At 38.0% G+C, this 22,419-nt stretch overlaps 1 protein-coding gene and 1 long non-coding RNA gene across 4 annotated transcripts in view; one reads left to right on the forward strand and one right to left on the reverse strand.

Moving 5' to 3' along the window:
• Positions 1–1,111: 1,111 nt before the first annotated feature.
• The window catches only part of pof1b (POF1B actin binding protein), a 111,346-nt gene continuing 90,038 nt past the window's right edge, over positions 1,112–22,419 (forward strand). The window contains exon 1 of one of the 2 annotated variants that reach the window (XM_034177907.1): positions 1,112–1,699. In XM_034177907.1, the coding sequence (XP_034033798.1) occupies positions 1,319–1,699 (381 nt within the window). In that variant the 5' untranslated portion in view covers positions 1,112–1,318. The remainder of the gene's footprint in view (positions 1,700–22,419) is intronic. The other variant, XM_034177908.1, reaches the window with a different exon arrangement.
• Positions 6,164–21,406, reverse strand: LOC117517004. Of its 2 annotated transcripts, none has more exons than XR_004562611.1 (3): positions 21,364–21,406; positions 10,499–10,501; positions 6,164–6,372 (listed from the first exon to the last, which is right to left on the reverse strand). It is a non-coding gene; the product is annotated as an uncharacterized LOC117517004 (long non-coding RNA). The 2 variants fall into 2 exon arrangements; XR_004562612.1 differs by lacking the exons at positions 10,499–10,501; positions 21,364–21,406 and adding exons at positions 9,383–9,391; positions 9,861–9,875.

Genomic DNA, 22,419 nt, shown 5'->3' on the forward strand with positions numbered 1-22,419 from the left:
ACCAACATGGCTAGGATGGTGATCCAAAGCTTATGTTTATCATGAACTGGTATAAGTGACATCATGATGACATCACTACTACTCTGAAAAACATTTATTGGATATCTGCAACCAACAGGGCTAGTTGACCAGTGTCTGGTTCAGTATTGTAGGCAAGTCCATCTCCCTCAAAGCCAAGTCCAAGTCCTGAGTCTCTGAGGCCAAGACCAAGACAGATTCATAATCGAGGCAGAGTATTATACAAAGTGTATTGTAGTCACCGCTGTCCCTTCCCGTAGAAGACTCATGGAATTTCGTGCCACAGCCGAGTCGGTACATTCATGATGGAATGACTTGGTATCACAGACATTGTTACCCGGATGAAGGAATATAATAATTCTTGGGTAGTGACAAGGCTGTTGCAGAAGATTTTTACACGTTAATACTTGTAGACGTAGCACGTGTCTTTGTGCGTGTAGTACTTGTGGTATTGCGCTGTAAGTATTGCGCTGGCAGACCCTGGTTGACTCTGCCAACACTGGTTTATTGGTCTTGTTGCTGAGTCATTGGTTTTCAAAATGACTTAACATCCTCTGCATCCACAGTCTTCATTGACCTGCGAATGTGATTTGATTATTTTGAACACATAAAAAATAGAAATAAATAAATACAATTTCATGAGAAAATTTAACTTTTAAAAGGTGTACACTGCACTCGATTGCTAAGGTGCCAAAAAACAAAGAAGATAAAAGTAACAGATTTAAAATAGGCTTTTTGGCTTACTCAGATCCATGCAACACTTTATAATTTCTTTTTTACCCAATTTTTCGAAAAAAAAAAAAAAATTCCATGGATATAGTGAGCTGAAAATTCTTTAAAAGAGCAAATTTAACAAAGACATACAAAAAAAATAATAGCAAAGTTAACCATTTAAACATTACGAAATTACATGTTTGAAAATGAGCACAAAGAAATTTTCACTAATTTCTTGTTTTTGACGTTTCTTTGGAGTTTACAGGTTCAGGTGATCAACCTGCTGAGATCATCCAGGTGACATCAAGGTTCCGCCCCCTGTGGTGACGTCGGTGGCCCCTCCCTCAAACAGCACCTCCTTCAGCAGTTGTCCCTCCGTGGAAAGAGTCACGCACTCACCGACCTAACTTAAACCGCTTATCCGGGATCGGGTCGCGGGGCCGTGGAAGGACTCCTAACCCTAAACCTGAGTCTCCAGTCTGTCTTCCACGCAGAGGAGGAAGTCGGGTTCGGTCACTCACCTCTGTCCGTCCCTGCCAACTTTTTCAGGACGAACTTTCGCTGCTGCTTTTGTTGATCCGCCGACATGTCCGTCGAGACGAACCGCAAAACCACCACGACCAGAACCTACCGGACGGTCAACGTTGCCCCCTCGGAGCCGGTAAGCGGCACCACGACCAGGACCTACCGGACGGTCAACGTGGCTCCGGCAGAGACGGTGAGCGGCGGCACGGTGATCTCGGCCCGGACGGTGTCCCCGCTGCCCTACACGATGAATGGTTCCTATGAGACGGTCCGGTACCTGGTGCCGGTGCAGCAGGCCGTGCAGCAGCAGCAGTCCTACGTCCTGATGCCGCAGACGGTGGTGTCTCCGCAGGTGGTGTCCCCGGTTTACCTCCAAAGTGTTCCCCGTCTGAGCGTCAGCAGCCAGGAGTCGGACGTGTACCAGCAGCACAGCGCGCTGGAGGTGAGCAGCAAAATAAAAACTCAAAGTTCTGTCCGGAAACTACCCGGCCAAAGTTTAATCAACAAGGAAAAGAAACGATTTATGTCAGTGCATCAGAGGCGATTTTAGACTTCCAGTTTTAGGGGTGCTTAGCACATTTTTAAAATTGTTAAAATCTAAATGTCCAGAAATACAATTTCCCATGATTTCAGAGTGAAAACATTGCTTGTAAAAGCTGCATTCATTGTCAAAATGATTAAAAAAAAACCCGCATATTAGCAATGGATAATGGCCCATACATAAAATTCCTGCATTCTGGTGCAGTTTATATAACAAATAATTTAATCTCCTAATGTGGTGAGGGGATATAGTAATTGCAATTTAGGAGCAGGTCTGAAATACGAGGTCTGTCAAAGTATAGGTCCTTTTTTATTTTTTTCAAAAACTATATGGATTTCATTCATATGTTTTTACGTCAGACATGTTTGAACCCTCGTGCGCATGCGTGAGTTTTTCCACGTCTGTCTCTAAATAGAAATAAAAGAAGCGTATACAACCGTGTGAAGTTCAGAGTGGCGTCACAGCAACAAACAATCCGTCAGAAGCCAGGAAAAGCCAGGTACAACAGCCCAAATCCCTTCATCATGTCCAGAAGGCTGGGGAAGTTTGTTGAGTGGGCAATCTCATTCTGGGTTAGCCAGTACATGGCCCTCAGTGAGGCAGTCCGAGTCCGTGCACATTTTTAAGTCAAGACTTAAAATCTATTTTTATTCTCTTTCTTATGAGTAGTTTTATTTTATGTTTTATTCTTTTACTTTTGCTTTTAATTAGGTATTTGATTTTTTTTTTATAATTTTTATTAATTTAATTTTTTTATGTTGAACTGTTCTGTGTGAGGCACCTTGAGATGGCTTTTGTTGTAATTTGGCGCTTTAAGTTGAGCTGATTAAGTTGAAATTGAACAACATTTTATTGAGTCTTAAAGTAAATAAATATGAAATTGGTTACTGGATCCTTAAACTCTGGACATAAACAGAAATAAAAGCTGTTAGTTTTTGTCAAAAGCATTTCCTTTCAGACATTATTAGTGGCATGAATGTCTTTCCATACCTATGAGCTGAGCTCTAGCTGCAGATGTGCGTCCCAGTTAGTGACTTTAATCCACACAAAAGTGACTCATGATATTTTAATGGCTTTCAGAGGGGTTAAGAAGCGGACTTACCGCTTCTGAAGAGCAGCGAATCAAAGAGCTATGAGCCATTGAATCGAAGCATTGCTTCGATTCATGATTCAAACTGGAGTCACGCTGTATTGAAAAGTGTAACAGTCCAAAATAAGCGTAATGGTCCGAAATTATAGCGTAACGTGCTAGCTAGAACTCTGTATATATGTGTGTGTGTGTGTATGTATATATATATATATATATAATATTAGGGGTGCTTGAGCACTCCTAAAAATAGGCTAGCTCCGCCCCCGCTCTGCATGCTTCATTATGTACAGTTAGCTCTGTTTATACATGTGCAGGGCCGCAGCCAGGCTTTTGGGGGCCCTGTGGTGCCCCCATTACCCTAGTGGAACCCCCCCTCCTCACCAAAAAAACCCAAAAAAACAACAAACAAAAAAAAACATGTGGGACTACAGTCTCCTTTACCTTATGTCCTAGTTAAAAAATAATGAAGCCAAAATGTCACACGACTGAAAAGCCACCGAAAGCCGTCTGTATCTTCCGAATGGTGCAAGAGCTGGGCGTGTTACAACATGTCCTGTGAGATTTCAACACGGTGGCGCTTTTGCTGCGCCATCAGCTTCGTGACGATGAATTTCGCTGCAACTCTTTTCATGGCCAAATCTTCTGTCACAGTGGAATGTGCCGAAAAAGTGCTGATGTCCACCTCTTCCGCAATTTCTCGGATAGTCACACGACGGTCCCACATTACCACAACGTTCACTTTGGAAATGATCTGGTCATTTCAGCATATTGATGTCCGACCAGAGCGTGACTCGCTCTCCACTGCTGTGCTACCGTCTTTAAACCGGTTGTACCGCTCCTTAATCTGTGTGATGCCCAGAGGATCGTCACCAAAAGCCGTCTGAATAATCCGAATGGTTTCCACCTGGCTGGTCGCGCTGCTCCAGTCGTTCCGCCATTTCCTTGCAAAGAAAAAACGACGAGAGACTCCACCCATCCTCACACAAAGGCTGCTTACAAGCAAATGACGCAACTGACAGGCATGAACAAAAATCACGCATGCGCACAAAGGTTCAAAGGTTGGCTCATGCAAGCACACGTGATTCAAATCCATCAGGTTTTTGAAAAAATAAAAAGGTCTGATACTTTTCTAACAGACCTCGTAAATCAAGGACTTATTCTCAGCGTTACACTAGCGACAGTTACCTTGCTTTAGAAACATGATGTTTTTTCTAGGAAATAACATTTCTACCTTTACAAAAAGGTATTACTGTGTGTTAGTATGAAGCACAAACAAACGGACAAAATTCAAGGTTATTTCTTTAACATTCAACTTTAAATGATGATGAATATCAATGTCACACAAAATTGATGGGGGAAAAAAGTGCTAATTTTGGGGTAAATTTCGTGCATATCTCTGGAACCGTGTCGAATTTTTCCATGAAATTTTCAGTACCTGTCAAAGAGACTATAGGCAACTCACAGATAAATCTGGATGGTGCTAAATAAAATAATGGCTTGTTTATGACAAATGCAGTGCAAATCAGCAGTTAGGCTTCATTATTTTTGAACTAGGTCTTATGGTCACATTAGCTACAAATGACTGTGACAATCATTTGGTTTTGACAGTTGATGGGTGTTTCTGGTGCGTGCATGCCAACATCGCTGTAAGATGTTTTGTAAATCACTATATGTTATCTGATACAAAAACTGTTTTTTGTTTGTTTTAGAAGTGTTTATTTCTTGCTAACCTTTACAAAATGCACTAGGAACATTTTTACAGAACAGCTGTTTCAGAGCATTTTTACAATCTTGGATTATTTTTTATTCAAACGAACACCCAGCTGACATCATGTTGCTTATTCAGTTGGATTGGCAGTTGCTGTTTGTTTCAGCGTTTGCATAAAATGGACTTGTGGTCTATTTTGGCTCCACCTAGTTTGCTGTCGCTTGTAGCGAACGTAACCATCATGTTTTTCTGAAGAATTAGATTCATTTTCTGAAGTTGTTTATTCCTGTTAATGTTTCAAAGAAGGAAAGAACAAAGAAACCATAATTTACAACCAAGGAAACATATATATTACTCCAGAAATCGGGTAAAAACACAACAAAGTGATTCAGCAGTGCTCTCAAAGGTTTCAAAGCTATGATAGCTTTGAAACCATAAAAATAACTATATAATATAATATACATCTTGCAGTGAAAACCACCTCTGATATTTTGCGAGATTTGAAACCTCAATAGGGCGAGTTGATTGCCAGCTACGGAAAGCAAAACTCTTGGTATAGCTATAAAGTCTTGTCTAAAACACAAATACGTAGATCCAAAATTTAAAAAGTTGCCCTTTATTTTTTAAAATAAATGACTATTAATAAATACAAATAGGGAAAACATACAAGTACAATTAGTCTTTCACTTGCTCGCATGTTACATTAACTATAACTTGTAAATTCAGTTATAAATTTAACAAATAGCTATTTTATTTTGTCTTAGAAGTTGTGAAAACATTAAAAAATATAACATAATGCTAAAATACCCTCAGCTGTATGAGCATTGTGTACTTTATAATTTGCAGTTGTTTAATTAAGATCCTATTGTCATGTACAATGTGACATGTTCAATTAAACCCCCTCTATCAATCAACAACATTTATGTTTTAACTGCATCTGCAGGACGCTTTGTGTGTGTATATGAGCTTTTGACAAGAGCAGAAGTTGTGCAAATCAAGGAATATTTTTAGATCACCCTCTGTGCATTTGCACGTATTAATGAGACAAATTTAATGCTTAGGAAGTTAGCTTAGTTAGCGGAAGTTAGCATGCACGCTGACATCTGCAAAATATCTTGTAAATGACGGCAGAGGTGTTATAAGGTTACACAAACAGCATTTTCGGTTTTAGAACTGTTTATTTCTCACTGGCTTTTACCTATGTGACACAGAGGATATATTTACACACAAACGAAACAGTTTGCAGCTAGTTACCAGCCTGTGACGTCACCATGTTAACTTTTCATTTATATAGCGCAAAATAGCAACAAAGTTGCCTCAAGGCGCTTCACACAAGTAAGGTCTAACCTCGCCAACCCCTACAGCAAGCACACAGGTGACAGCAGTAAGAAAAAACTCCTAACTAATGATTTGAGGAAGAAACCTCAAGCAGACCAAACTCAAAGGGGTGACCCACTGCTTGGGCCATGCCACCGACACAATTTACACAATTAATATATAGGAAATTTTGCCGGTGCACAGGACAGGAGGGTTGCAGAAACAGACACCAGCATTGTGGGAGAGATCATTGAATACATTATCAACCTTTTAATATTGTTTGTTTCAAAAATGCAGAGTACTGTAAAGGGATTTACAGACTTCTGGCTGAATTTGAAGAATATATAAACAGTGTTAAGCTTATAGATTCTCCCAAATATCATAAAACTGTCATGCTGTATAAGGATTTTTTTTTAAAGAATTAATGTTAAAGAAACCCTTTACTTTTGTTATTGTACACTGTAAAAAAAAATTACGTTTTTACGGAAAAACACTGGCAGCTGTGGTTACCAGAACAATACTGTAAAAAAAAAAAAAGAAAAAAAAAAAAGAATCAAACCGCAAACACATTTACAACGTAACATGTAGATTTAACATTTTAAACATGTGAATTCAACATTGGATTTCAGTGATGGTTACATGTTTAAAATGTTAAATTTAGTCAGCAAACTTGTTCGTTTAGTGCATGGGTTAAAGTTCCCCGTCACCGCGACGGATTTCCGTCATTTGGAAAATTTAACCACACATACATGTGCGCACGTGGTGTCGTGCGTGTTTTGGGGCCGAAATATGATAGTCTCACTGTCAAAGCAACATTCCATTCTGCGCTAATCAAAACAGGAGCAATGTCAGCGTGGACTGCGGAGGAAGGGACAGTGTGAATTTTCACTCCTCTCCGCTCTGTTTACTGCTTGCTATGAGCCACGGTCCTTCTCCTCTCTGTCTTCGTGGGAACATTGGCAGACACTCCTCAGGTAGAGCGAGGCGTGGCTTTGCTTTGAACCAATGAAGCAATGATCCGACTTTGTTTCGATGGTTTGTCGCTTTACCTTAATTTTCCCCCGCTAAAACCCTAAAGAGCATATGTCTGTGAGTAATACAACCCCTGGCAAAAATTATGGAATCACCGGCCTCAGAGGATGTTCATTCAGTTGTTTAATTTTGTGGAAAAAAAGCAGATCACAGACATGACACAAAACTAAAGTCATTTCAAATGGCAACTTTCTGGCTTTAAGAAACACTATAAGAAATCAAGAAAAAAGATTGTGGCAGTCAGTAACGGTTACTTTTTTAGACTAAGCAGAGGAAAAAATATGGAATCACTCAATTCTGAGGAATAAATTATGGAATCACCCTGTAAATTTCCATCCCCCAAACTAAAACGTGCATCATCATCATCATCATCATCTATTTTATTTGAGCAGAGGATAAGAAATACAGAAAACAAAAAAAAAAAAAACAGAAAACAATTTAACAATAACATAAAAAACAAAAAAACTGAATTTACTATTAACTCAGAACATTGAATCTGCTCAAAAAGGAGTGGGAGGAAGAAAACTTATTTAATCCCACCCCTTTATTCAAATTTAACATAAAGTGCATAGCTGCTTCCCGTCAATTAGATAGAAAATTAAGAAAATAATACATTTAAATACTTGTAAATTCCCACAATAGATACCAACAGCAGCAAGAAAACAATACCAGTATAATAAACAAGCGACAAGCACATACCAACAACGGTAAGAAATCAACGATACCAGTTATGGCAAAGAAAACAAACATATGATGCTCATACCAACAATGGTAAGAAAACAACAATACCAATTACGGTAAGAAAGCAAACATATAAAAAACATACCAACAATGATAAGAGACAACAATACCAATTATGATGAAGAACCAAACATATGAAAGAAAGAAACATATAATGCACAAACCAACAATTGTGATACAGAGTCATGAGCCATGAATGTAAAATGGCTTTTATTGTTAAGTCTCAATCATTCTATACCGATCCCAGACCCTCTGTTTATAATGTGACTTGAATTCATGAATGCTTTGGCATTGCTTGAGTCTGACGTCCAAACCATTCCATAACTTTGCTCCACAGACAGACACACAAAAAATTTTCCGAGTGGTTCTAACTTTTAATAATGTGAATTTGGCAAAACCTCTAAGATTATGAACACACTCTTTAACTGAGAAGAACTTTAGAATGTTACTTGGCAGTGATTTGTTAAATACCTTAAATAAAATCTGTAATGTAGAATATTTTACAAGATCATGAAATTTAAGCAATTTTGATTGCATAAAAAGATTATTGCTATGTTCTAAAAATCCAACTTTATGTATGATCCTTATTGCTCGTTTTTGTAGTATAAATAGTGGTTGTGTTGAACATTGATAGTTGTTACCCCACACTTCAACACAATATGTTAAGTATGGGAGAACTAAAGAACAGTATAATGTACGGAGTGCATTATGATCAAGAAATTGCTTTACCTTATTCATAATAGAGAGGCTTTTTGAAATTTTCATTTTTATGTGTCTGATGTGGGCTTTCCATGTTAATTTACTGTCTATTATTACTCCTAAAAATTTGTTTTCAGCTGAGTTTTCAATTTGGACACTGTCTATACATATTTGTAATTTAGATTTAACCTTATAATTACCAAATATCATTGCTTTTGTTTTATTTAAATTTAATGATAATTTGTTACTGTCCATCCATTTTTTATTTTACTTAGTTCGTCATTTACAGTATTTATAAGTTCATTGTAATTATCACTACTGTAGAATATATTTGTATCATCAGCGAATAATATTAGTTTCAATGATCTAGATGCATTAAAAATGTCATTAATATACATATTAAACAATTTGGGACCCAACACTGCCCCCTGGGGGACACCACAAGCAATGCCAAGACATTCAGATTTGTAATTTCCCATTTCCACGTATTGGACCCTATCTGTAAGATAACTTTTTATCCAATTTCCTGCAACTCCTCTGATACCATAATTCTCTAATTTGTTGATTAAAATTGAATGGTTAATTGTATCAAATGCTTTTTTAAGATCAATGAATATTCCAACAGCATATCTTTTTCTGTCCAATGCATTAGTAATTTCTTCTATTGCCTCAATAACAGCCATTGAAGTGGTTCTTTTCTTTCTAAAACCATATTGACCTTCGTTTATTAACTGATATTTTTCTATGAATTTTTCCAAACGAGAGTCAAACAATTTTTCTAGGATTTTTGAAAACTGTGGGAGTAAAGAAATTGGTCTATAATTGGTAAAAATATGTTTGTTGTCATTTTTGTACAGTGGTATAACTTTTGCAATTTTCATTTTTTCCGGAACACATCCAGTTTGGAATGACAAATTACAGATATAGGTCAGAGGTTTTGAAATGTTGTTGGACTTTTTTGACTAATACCATGTCTATATCGTGACAGTCTGTAGACAGTTTGTTTCTGCATTTATTAACAATGTCTTTTATTTCCTGTTCATTTGTTGCTGAAAGAAAAATTGAATTTATGTTTCTTTTTATAGTTTCATTAGACTGCTGAATTCCTGGATTTGGGATTTCAGCTGCCAAATCAGGGCCAACATGTACAAAAAATTTATTAAAACCATTCACTATATTATTCATGTTGTAATCATGAACATTTTTATCAATAAAATAATCTGGATATCTTGTATTGGAAGATCCTGGTTTAATTAGGTTGTTCAAAATGTTCCAAGTTTCTTTGATGTTGTTTTTATTTTTTGTAGAATTTCATCATAGTACAACTTTTTACTTATTCGGATGACTTCTGTTAATTTGTTTTTATATACTTTATATCTTATTTCAGCTTCTTTTGTTTTTGAATTAATACATTTTTTATAAAGGCTGTTTTTTTTTTTTGCAGGCTTTTAATATTTCTTTAGTTAGCCAAGGACATTTATTGTATCTTTTATTTTTATAGTATTCTTTAAGGGGACAATGTTTTTTATACAACGTGCAGAAAATATCTATAAAATTGCTATATGCACCATCTACATCTGACTCACTGTAGACTGTACTCCAGTCTTGTATACTTAAACTGCTGTTGAAAGCATTTATTGTTTCTTCTGTTCTTATTCGTTTATGGACTACTTCTCTGTCATGATTAGTTTTTTTAAGGTCACAGTCATAAACAATAAAAACAGGTAAGTGATCAGTGATATCACATATGAACAGGCCACTTGTAACTTGATTTTCAATAATATTCGTAAAGATATTATTGATTATTGTGGCACTGTGAGATGTTATTCTACTTGGTTTTGTAATTGCTGGATAAAGGGACATACTATACATTGTGTCAGAAAAAGCATCTATTGATTTCAGTTTTTCAGGATTCAAAAGATCTATATTAAAATCCCCACAGACAAATATATTTTTAGTACTTATTTCCGAGAACATTTTTTCCATTTGTTCATTAAAAATGTCAATACTTGAACCAGGTGACCGATATACACAACTTACAATAATATTTTTCTTCTTTTTGTTGTCTATTTCGACTGTCAGACATTCCATTACTCCATCTATTGTTACTGACATACTTTCTACAACCGTAAACTGAATTGTTTTATGAATATATAATGCAACACCACCTCCTGTTTTGTATTTCCTGTTTACATAATGCAACTCATAATCTTCTAAATCAAAATCAATACCTTTTTCCTTTTGTAACCAGGATTCTGATATGGCAATAATACTAAATGGTGATATAAACTGTTGCAAATATTCCTTTATAGAGTTAAAATTAGTGTACAAACTTCGGCTGTTGAAATGTATGATTGACAATTTGTCGTCCGAAGTCGTAACATTTGTATACTGGTCTTGTGTATAGTAATCACAGTTCATATTTATTGAAACAAGAAGGTTGTTGACCGGGTCAGTTTCATTTTCCTGATCTTGTGTGTTGTGCTCAGTATATTTAAATGTTTCCAGTTCCTTTTGTTTAAATTGTAAGATTCTCTGTAACAAATCTGTATCTTTGTTGTTCTTTGGTGTAAATATGTTTGTTGTAATGTTCATGGTGGTGTATAGAGTCTCACATTGTTACCTTTATCTTTCAGTTATATTTGTCAAGCTCTTCTATATTTCTCACCACCATAACTTTTGCTTCTTCTGGTGTACCATTCAGTTTGATGAGAATCCTACAATTTGTTACCCACGTTTGCTGAATTCTTTGCTGTTTCTTTAGGTTTCTTGCTTTCTTGGCTATATCGGCATTCTTTTTGGTTAAGTGATCATTCATGAATACATTTGTTCCTTTTAGTTTGAATCTTTGCTTCAAGAGTGCCCTTTTGTTTCTTCTGTTGGCAAATCTTACGATGACGGTTGGCCTCTCTCCGGTTTGTCTCAGAGTGTGACACGCCTCAATGTGCTCCAGGTCCAACTCTATCCCTCTACTCTGGAGGTAGGATGCCACCTGTTGCTCCACAGAGAGCGTCTCCTGCTCACTGGGCTCCTCACCACCACCAACAACCGCACGCGCGTACGAGCGCGGCTTAATTTGGATTCCTGAGATGACCACATCGTTCATACGAGAATGTTGCTCCAGTTCCTCCACTCGCTGCTCCAGGGTCAATGTCTGCTCGTTGACATTGACCCTATGCCCTGACATTGATCCTATGTGTCTTTTTGCAAGGAGCGTTTTCACAGTTTTTGCTCTATGGCAAGATGCATTATCATCTTGAAAAATGATTTCATCATCCCCAAACGTCCTTTCAATTGTCCAAAATATCAACGTAAACTTGTGCATTTATTGATGATGTAATGACAGCCATCTCCCCAGTGCCTTTACCTGACATGCAGCCCCATATCATCAATGACTGTGGAAATTTACATGTTCTCTTCAGGCAGTCATCTTTATAAATCTCATTGGAATGGCACCAAACAAAAGTTCCAGCATCATCACCTTGCCCAATGCAGATTCGAGATTCATCACTGAATATGACTTTCATCTAGTCATCCACAGTCCACAATTGCTTTTCCTTAGCCCATTGTAACCTTGTTTTGTTCTGTTTAGGTGTTAATGATGGATTTTGTTTAGCTTTTCTGTATGTAAATCCCATTTCCTTTAGGCGGTTTCTTACAGTTCAGTCATAGACGTTGACTCCAGTTTCCTCCCATTCGTTCCTCATTTGTTTTGTTGTGCATTTCTGGATTTTTGAGACATATTGCTTTAAGTTTTCTGTCTTGACGCTTTGATGTCTTCCTTGGTCTACCAGTATGTTTGCCTTTAACAACCTTCCCATGTTTTTTGTATTTGGTCCTGAGTTTAGACACAGCTGACTGTGAACAACCAACATCTTTTGCAACATTGCGTGATGATTTACCCTCTTTTAAGAGTTTGATAATCCTCTCCTTTGTTTCAATTGACATCTCTCGTGTTGGAGCCATGATTCATGTCAGTCCACTTGGTGCAACAGCTCTCCAAGGTGTGATCACTCCTTTTTAGATGCAGACTAATGAGCAGATCTGATATGATGCAGGTGTTAGTTTTGGGAATGAAAATTTACAGGGTGATTCCATAATTTTTTCCTCTGCTTGGTCTAAAAAAGTAACCGTTACTGACTGCCACAATCTTTTTTTCTTGATTTCTTATAGTGTTTCTTAAAGCCAGAAAGTTGCCATTTGAAATGACTTTAGTTTTGTGTCATGTGTGTGATCTGCTTTTTTTCTACAAAATTAAACAACTGAATGAACATCCTCCGAGGCCGGTGATTCCATAATTTTTGCCAGAGGTTGTATTTACCTTTTTTATATTAAACCGACCTGTTATGGTCTTCTAAAACAGTTGATAGATGTATTTTATAACTTAAAAATGGGACCGATGCTAATGCGTTAGCATGTCGATGGCGTTTTCAATGATAGTTAGCATTAAGCAGTTTGCATCAGCACGGTTTGTGTGCATGTTTTCTGTATAATAAATAATGGCTGTGTTTGTTGTCGTAAAAGGGTCAAATGTATTACGAATTATAATTTATTTATTTTTACTTGTATATTAATAATAATAATCAGAAGAATCAGAATCGCCTTTGTCATTGTAATTTCCATTACAACGAGATTTGAGTGCAAAGGTGCTTTCCGTGGTGCGAGTAATTTTTAGCCAAATGAAAGATCGTGAAATTTAACGGTAAATTATTCAGAGTATATGCACAACTAATATAAACATAAAGTAAGTCCCTTCGGGTGCTCCCTTGTTTGCACTCGGGGTCGCCACAGCAAATCCAAGGTGGATCTGCATGTTGATTTGGCACAGGTTTTACGCCGGATGTCCTTCCTGACGCAACTCCACATTACATGGAGAAATGTGGCAGGGGTGGGATTTGAACCCAGAACCTTCCGAACTGAAACCAAGCGCATTAACCACTTGGCCACCACCCCTGCTACAACTAATATAAACATAAGGTAAAATAAAATGAAATGTGGACTAAGTAATGTAAAATGAGAATTATATACAACTGGTTAAGTGTAATGACAATTTGTTTCGGTCAAACCACATCTAAGCTGTATTTTTACCCCCCCCCCCCAAAAAATGCAGTAAATTGCACATTTGTGTCTTTTTCATGAAAATAACTTACTAAAGATCACATATTACCCTTTAGACAGGCCTTTAAAATACTTTTGTGGACTCTTGCTGTAATATGTTGTCAGTGGTTGAGAGAGTTTCTGTAGGCATCTAAAAATGCTCATAATCGGATGAAACCTGATGGAAATCTCTCAAAACAGGTATGTTTTTGATGAGAATATAACATCATAACTTTATTACAAGGTCAAAGGATGTTGCATGATAAAGGCCTTTTAATAATAACTCACTTCAAGAAATAATGGCAAAACTCACATGTAAGTAAAAAAAAAAAAAAAAAACAAAAAAAAAAATCGATTACTAAAATAATCGTTAGTTGCAGCCCCAGTTTGTTTTAGGAGTGAGACCATTTTACAGATTAAATGTGAATAAGCCAGTTTTGAGTTTCTCAGTGCACATGCGTTTTCAAAACTGGTGACAGTGTTACTTTGTGCACAGCAGAACAACGTTGTCAGTTGCTTTAGGCCTTAATTTAGTATTTTATTGACTGTACAGCGACACAGCACCCATTTGGTGCATTCACCGGATTACAACAGATCAAAATACTACAGAAGACAAAGAATTTTTACTTGACAGTTTGAAGTGCGTTTTCTTTGTTTCAGAAAACTTCGTACTCATTAAAATTCACCAGAATATACAAAATTTGACTTGCTCTTTTAAAAAATTTCTGGGGGAGGACCCCCCATAATCAATAGTGTGTTTTTACTTCACAGATTGAAGTGACTTTTCTTTGTTTCAGTGGGATTCATACTCATTAAAATTTACCAGAATATACAAAATTTGACTTGCTCTTTTAAAAAAAATTCTGTGGGCGATCCCCCAGACTCTCATAGTTTGAAGTGACTTTTCTTTGTTTCAGTGGGCTTCATACTTATTAAAATTTACCAGAATATACAAAATTTGACTTGCTTTGTTAAATAAAATTCTGGGGGAGATCCTCTAGACCAGGTCAGGCAAAACCTCCGTGATGGTGGAACATAGAAATGATTCAGTCATCTCTGCAATTTGCATTTAAGACATAAAAGGAAATATTACAAAATAACCTGACACATTTACTCAGGAACAATGTACATATCTATCCACACACAACTCTAATTCCAACATGAAATATGTTCAAAACTATGCAACCTAGTCAGGGAAGATCAAAAACAGAGAACCACTAAAGGCTGAAATTATCATTACATTCACCATTTGAGGCCACATATGCTCTAAAACTTGTCCTTAATCATTTTACGGCCACTTTTAAATCTCTACAAACATGGCCAAGATCACTTTGACAAAATGCTGTGTTTCAGTGGAATGACTCTGTATCCATCACTGATGTATGATGTTAATGGATAAAAATCTACCAAGTCATTAATGTTAACACACTGTATTCCTGTACTTTGTTTTGTCATAGAGTACAGATGGTATTTGGGAAGCTGGTCAGATTTGTGAGTGTCCATAACAAAATACACAGTGGCATTATCCTGAATTAAAATGACAAGCTCCCCAAATTCCATGGACTCCTCATTATTCAAGACCAGGAAATCACCCTTCTTGTATGATGTACCTTTGTACTGAATTTCTGTAGAGACAACAGTATCATTTTCTGAAAATCCAAATTTACTGACAGCATGATTGATTGTGTCACTGTAAAGGTTGGGAATAAAAGCACAACCATTTTTAATTTGCAGAAGCGTGCTGCATGCTGATCCTGCCGAGACATATGCCTGAAACATCTGATGCCTTTCAGAAAAAGTTAAGCAAATGTTCTTAAAGTTTTTCAAATGCCTGGCACATCTCTTGAAGTAACTGTTTACTTTCAAAATTCATTGTCCATAATCTGATAAGGGGGCCAAATTTCATAATTAGTGAGGGATAATGTCTCATATAATGGAGTTTTGGTTTTAGAGTACTCTCAGGAAACAAACTTTCTTGAATCAAGATACTCTTGGATTATGACTTCAAGATAAGCTATCTGTGACAACGAAATCTTTTGTGCACAAATCATATCGACAATATTTTTGAGAAGGAGAGTCAACTGCCACACCTCATCATCAGCATTTTGGACCTTGTTGCCAATTAGAACAGGTAGCAACCTCAAAAAATTCCAGTTCTGGACAGCTTGACCAGAGAGTTTAAGTGCACCAGATTTGACCGTGCATGGCTTCGGGAGAGCATCAGAACCTTTGTACTTGAATTGTTTGCTTCGTCTGTTCGAAAGGGTACATGTGAACCATTTTCTTTTTTTGATGAAATATTTCAAGTACAGAGCAAGATCATAGGACAAGACACCCTCAAAAATGTCATGGCCTAAACAAGGTGGTAGACCGGGTTGGCATACATGAAAGTTTGGCAAGTCATTGAAAACTGACCTCAGTTTTATTCCTTTGACTTCTGTGCTCTCCTCAGACAGAAAGGCGACAGCAGCATAGATTTGGGTCTTTATGAAATTCGTCTTTGGTGACCTTCAGTATCTGCAAAAATAAGTATGACCAAAGTTTTCAGTAAACCCGCCAATGCCATGCGACCCTAAATTATTCCCAGCAATACAGTACAAAGCCCCTTGAACTGTTTCCCCTCCTACAGTGACTCCATTTTCTTCTAAATCTTTCAAATCCAATAATGTGTCAGAAAAAAGTTTAGCACATCCAAAGTGTTTTAGGTCATCCTCTCCACACAGCAAGACAAGGGACATAAGATCAGTGTTGGACCGCACATGAACTGGCAAATTTGCCACAGAAAGATAAACAGCGAGAACTTTGTGTGCCTTTTTTGCTGAGCCAAGATAGATAGAAGTGACCCTTAAATACTGCATAGGTGCAAAATGTCTGCCTGCAATCAGTGCTTTCCACACTTACACACAACGTGGTTCATTTCTATGAATCCTACAGTGCAACACATAAGCCTTCAATGTGTGCAACATTCTGCTGCAAAAACTACACTCAATCATGTTCAAAACTACCTTCTTCTAATGGCCCAGTCACACGGCACTTAACGAAGGGTGACGAAGACCTGACGAAACAAGAAATCTGGACCTTCGTTGACTGTCGTTGGCATCGTTTAGCCTTCGTGCAGCCTTGTTCCTGCAGCGGGCGCTTCGTCAGGATTTTTAAACTGTTGAAAATTTTGAACGAAGGGCAGTGAAACCCTCAATTCGTCTGTGTCTGGTTTTGCTGTCGTTCTTGACGTTTTTTAAGCGTTTGTGTAGTTTTTGTAACATTATTGTTTAATTTGACTTCGTTGGAGCAGCTGAACCTTTTCACACAGCGCAGAAGCCGGTGTCCCGTCGAGATGAGGTGAACGTCGAGATGAGGTGCGTCGCGCTACTGCACATGTGGAGATGATGTAACTCGCTCGAAGCGCAACTGCGCATGCGCATTTTTTTGTTTTTTTTCCGTCAGTTTTTTTTTATTAATTGTATTCAGTGTATTTATAGCCTAGTAAGTAAAACATTTTCTGTATTTTACGTTAGGAGCAAAAATGTATGTATATGTATATTTTGCCTTTCGAAATAAGCTAACTCCAGGTTAAAAATACTTATCGTTTTATAGTGAGTAAATTTTATACATTACTACGTTCGGATGAACAATTTATACATTTACTTGCTCATCAAAATAACCGAACTTCGTCAAGTAATTTTTTTCAGTGCGCACATATGCAGTTACGCGAGGACCCTCATCTCGACGACGCACCTCCGCTCGACAGAACACCGGTTTGTGAGCGCTGAGGCTGCTGCTGCGTTCATGTACATCGGAAATTACAAGGCAAACAGCTTGCTTGCTTTGATTTTTTTTTTATGTGTGGGGGGGGCAGCTTCAATGGGCTCAGGCACCTTACATAGGCCAAAATTAATATTTTGTGTGGATATAATTAATTATTTTGCCACAAGCAACTGTTGAATTTGAAACAACAAAAAAGTGTAATTTCCGACGGTACTTGAATGCAGCATCAGCGGCAGCAGGAGCTCCTGCGTGCGCTTATTATTTTTATTAAATATAACAATCTGAGTGTAGGAATGACAATCCAGTCCTTCTGTACATGTGGCAACAGGTAGATGAATCAAAATGATTATATAAAGAGCTGTTCTGGAAGGAAGAATTCACGTTGTGGATCAGTGATCAGCTGGTGGAAATAACCGCACATGTGAGTCAATGCGCGCGTTCACACGCACTGATTAATTTACTGTTCTGATATATTCAAACATCTTTACACTTATATTTATATTTATTCTCCCTTTTGACAGTTTTCTGTTATAAATAAATATATATGGCTTAGAACATAATACTGTGATACAGCAGTGACCACGGCGCACTTTTTTTTTTTTTTAATTGGAGGAAGACGGAGTGCGCAGAGTGTCAACAGACAGTGTGGATTCTGATAATGATGGACATGATCCCTCTTTCGTTCTGGACGAGGAACCAGAGCAGGTGGTCCACCGACGTGCGCACAGATCTCCACAGATTCTGTTTGCAATTTCTCCAGGACTCAGGTGCTGAGCTCCGTCCCAGCGCCGAGTCCTGGAATGCAGAGACGCAGACACACTCTGCTCCAGTTGTGGCTCCAGGTGCGTTTCGTCGAGATCGTGAGCTTCGGTTTTGTTAATTTCCTCTTTCGTCCCTTTTGCGCTTTTGCTTCGCAGACTGTTCGGTGATAAAAGCTCTTTCGTCCACCGTTTCTCAACGAATTGTGACGTTTTTTACTTTTTCCCTTCGTTCAGGAATCGTCGTTTGCCGTGTGACTGGGCCAAAAGACTACATTGTGTAACTGATATTACCACCACTGTATACTATGCTAGCATCTTGGGGATAGCCCACATAAGGGGCTCGAAAAAACAAAAAATATAATATTAGCAGCCAGCAGCAAACGTAGCAACATAAAGTTAATAGTTCCCCATCTATCAACGACTGAAATAAATAAAACGACATTGTTTCTTTTAACTAAATTGCCTTTTTGAGTTAACCTGACAATCGACTATGCTTCTGTGATATACGAGGTCTATTAGAAAAGTATCTGACCTTATTTTTTCAAAAACCATAAGGATTTGAATCACGTGTCATTGCGTCAGCCAAGCTTGAACCTTCGTGCGCATGCGTGAGTTTTTTTTCACGCCTGTCGGTTGAGTCATTCTCCTGTGAGCAGGCTTTGAGTGAGGAGTGGTCCACCCCTCTCGTCATTTTTTCATTGTTTAGGAATGGCTCAGACTGCTGCTTTGCTTGATCAAAATTTTTTCAGAAACTATGAGGCACATCCAAGTGGACACCATTCGAGAAATTCAGATGGTTTTTGGTGAAAATTTTATGGGCTTCAAAGAGATTACGGAGTGTTACTGTCGCTTTAAGGATGGCCCAGAGCGACTGGTGGTGCGCCGTGCTCTGAAGCCGCCATCGACAGGCTGAGCGACCATTTCATTTCTAAACGGATGGCTGTCTGGATCCTTGACCATCGTGTGCAATTTCTCTGGTTATCACAAGAGCTGGACATCAACCATTTTCTGGCAGATTTCACTTTTAACAAGAGATTTTGTCATGGAAAGTCGAGCGGAGGCTTCGCCCGTCATGATGGATTCGCTACTGGAGTGAGACAAAACCACCTCCGTTTTGGTCTCACAGGACGGCTTTGAGACGGCGTTCAGACAGCTGACGGTGGTTTTTCCATCGAGTGATTATCCGAGAAATTGTGGATGTGCCTGGACATGCCAGAACATGTCCTGTGAGGCTTCATCACGGCGTTGCTTTGCTCCATGCGGCACCGCGCGAAGCCTCCGCTCCTCTTTCCATTACAAAAACTCCTGTAACAGTGGAATGTGCCATTCATTTCCAAACTGGACACTGTGTTTTATCCGGGATGTCATCTGACTAGCACAGGAATTGTGAAAAGACGTGGACATCAGCACTTTTTCGGCACATTGAGACAGACGTGCGGAGGAATTCCACGCGTCGCGTTTGTGCCGCATGGCGCAAAGCAACGCCGTGATGAAGCCTCACAGGACATGTTCTGGCATGTCCAGGCACATCTACAATTTCTCGGATAATCACTTGATGGAAAAACCACCGACAGCTGTCTGAACGCCATCTCAAAGCCGTCCTGTGAGACCAAACGGAGGTGGTTTTGTCTCGCTCCAGTAGCGAATCCATCGTGACGCGCGAAGCCTCCGCTCGGCTTTCCATGACAAAATCTCTTGTTAAAAGTGAAATCTGCCGGAAAATGGTTGATGTCCAGCTCTTGTGATAACCAGAGAAATTGCACACGATGGTCATGGATCCATACAGCCATCCGTTTAGAAATGAAATGGTCGCTCAGCCTGTCGATGGCGGCTTCGGAGCACGGCGCACCACCAGTCGCTCTGGGCCGTCCTTAAAACGACAGTAACACTCCGTAATCTCTTTGAAGCCCATAAAATTTTCACCAAAAACCATCTGAATTTCTCGAATGGTGTCCACTTTGATGTCCCTCACAGTTTCTGAAAAAGTTTTGATTAAGCAAAGCGGCAGTCTCGGAGCCATTCCTAAACAATGAAAAAAACGACGAGAGGGGTGGACCACTCCTCACTCAAAGCCTGCTCACAGGCGAATAACGCAACCAACAGGCGTGAAAAAACTCACGCATGCGCACGAAGGTTCAAGCTTGGCTGACTCAATCACACGTGATTCAAATCCATATGGTTTTTGAAAAAAATAATAAGGTCGGATACTTTTCTAATAGACCTTGTATCTGCTACACAAAATTAGCAAAGTTAACAATCTGATAACTTTTTAGCAGGTAGGCTACCTAACATCGCTGGGAGAGACAGAGAACAGGGAAATAATTTGTACAACATGCAGCAACACATGATTTATAGACGCTCGGTCTTCAACTATACTTTTAACGTTTGAAACTACAAAAAGACACGTCATTTCTTATGAATAATTTACCTTTCCATTTTGACGAGTGTTCAGCAGAAAATATCGCGCTCAAACTAGTTGACGTTGACGACTTCTTCTTCTCCTCCTTCTTCTTCTTTGGATTTTATTGGCGGTTTGCATACCATGGCAAGGATAAACAAAACAGTTTACTTACCACTGAGATTACCGTGGGTTTAAATATCAATGAGAAATTCCAATAATTCAAACACAAATGTTATTTTTTGCTGTACAATTATGTAAACACAGATTAAACTTTGTTACTGTCATGTTTAAAAGTATGTTACCTACTAACAAATACTGTATCTATCTATCTATCTATCTATCTGTCTATCTGTCTATCTGTCTATCTGTCTATCTATCATGTCTATCATCTATCTAATCATTAATTCATAATTATTACAATGCACAATTAATCTTTTCTTTATATTTGAATTTTAATAATTACAATGCAAATATATGGAAGAGATATGCTATTAATTGTCTATCTAGCAGATAAAATAGTGCAAAACGATGACCTTATGTTTAAATATCCCTCCAGAATGTAGGTCAAACAGACACATCACCTCTTCTTTCAAGTATTTTACTGTATTGGTGATGATTCTTATGTGTAAAGTCTAAAACAATTATAAAATTCAAATTAACAGAAAAAAACATTATTTTAACACTGTCATGTTGTAATTTTAACTGTATTGTACAGTTTATAGTATTACGGTTTTTCTGTGTTTAAACTACAGTTATTTGTAAATTCTACAATGGTATATGATTATTTGCACAAATTTGTACTGTTAAATTCACAGTTCAGTTCCGTTCCATATTTTACAAATTTTTGCTGTCAATTAAATACTACTCTATTGTTTTTCTTTTTACAGTTTTTTTTTTTTCCGTTGTGATTTTACAGGATTTCCCTGTTAATTTCAGACATTTTTTACAGTGTACAATTTATTTATTTTTTTTATCTGTCTCTTTCTATTCATAATGATAATACTGTGAATGGTATCATGGCCTTGTCCTTTATTCGTTTACTGTTAATGTATTTGTTGAAATACAGTTTTGGGAAAAAAAAAACATTGTTGGAGCGACAAAAGTGATTCTATGTTTGTTTATTTTGCCATTAAATTGGTTATCACTCCTCCAAATAAAATAACTTCTCAAGGCCAAGGAGCCTCAAAGTCTGGAGACTTACTCCTGCAAAAATACTCATGTAAAAATGTTGGCATTGCAAAACACTGCTGTCCAACTGACCTTTCTCCATTAGGCTCTTTCTGAATGTCTCTCCATCTCCAGGACACAAACATTTGCAAAGATAAGTGACAACTTTAAAACTTTCATCACATATTGTACCTATACTCTTCCACAAAGTGAACCTGTCATATTTCATTAGTGATGAAATGCAGCATGACATGTACTTAACACAAAGCAAATCGTGAACTTTGACCTCAGCAGGTTAAAATGGAAGGCACCAGTCAGAACAGCTGGGAAGTGTTCTGTATTTATATGCAACCAGAAAAAAACATCACCAAGCTAATGTCCAGAATTCAATGGATAAAACACACACATGCATGAATTTAAAAATAAACCACACAGACATGTTCTGCCCCATGTCCAACACATCCAGGTCCAAAACTGACATTACAAACATGTTGGCTGACTGGCCCTTGAGAAATCCAAAGAGACTGTATGTCCTTGGAATATTTCCGAATCACCTTATATGTTGAAAAAATGGGAAAATTAATTAATCACAATGCAGCAAATGAGGTAAAGTTTGACTGAGTCCGAGTCAGGTTTTCCACTCGATGTGGGAACAGCGTGGAGGCATCGCGCATGCGTGTTTGAACGCGGAGGATTGTGGATCCCTCCCCTCAGTGGAGGACAGTAGAGACACTAGATCAATACTTGGTTTCACTTTTGAGTTGCCAAACACCAGGAAAGTCTCCAGTGACGCCAGGAAAAGTAGCTAGATTTGTGGCTAGTCCCTTTTAAGAAAATAAGTCG

The sequence above is a fragment of the Thalassophryne amazonica genome, chromosome 9 (assembly GCF_902500255.1).
Source record: "Thalassophryne amazonica chromosome 9, fThaAma1.1, whole genome shotgun sequence".
NCBI lineage: Eukaryota > Metazoa > Chordata > Actinopteri > Batrachoidiformes > Batrachoididae > Thalassophryne > Thalassophryne amazonica.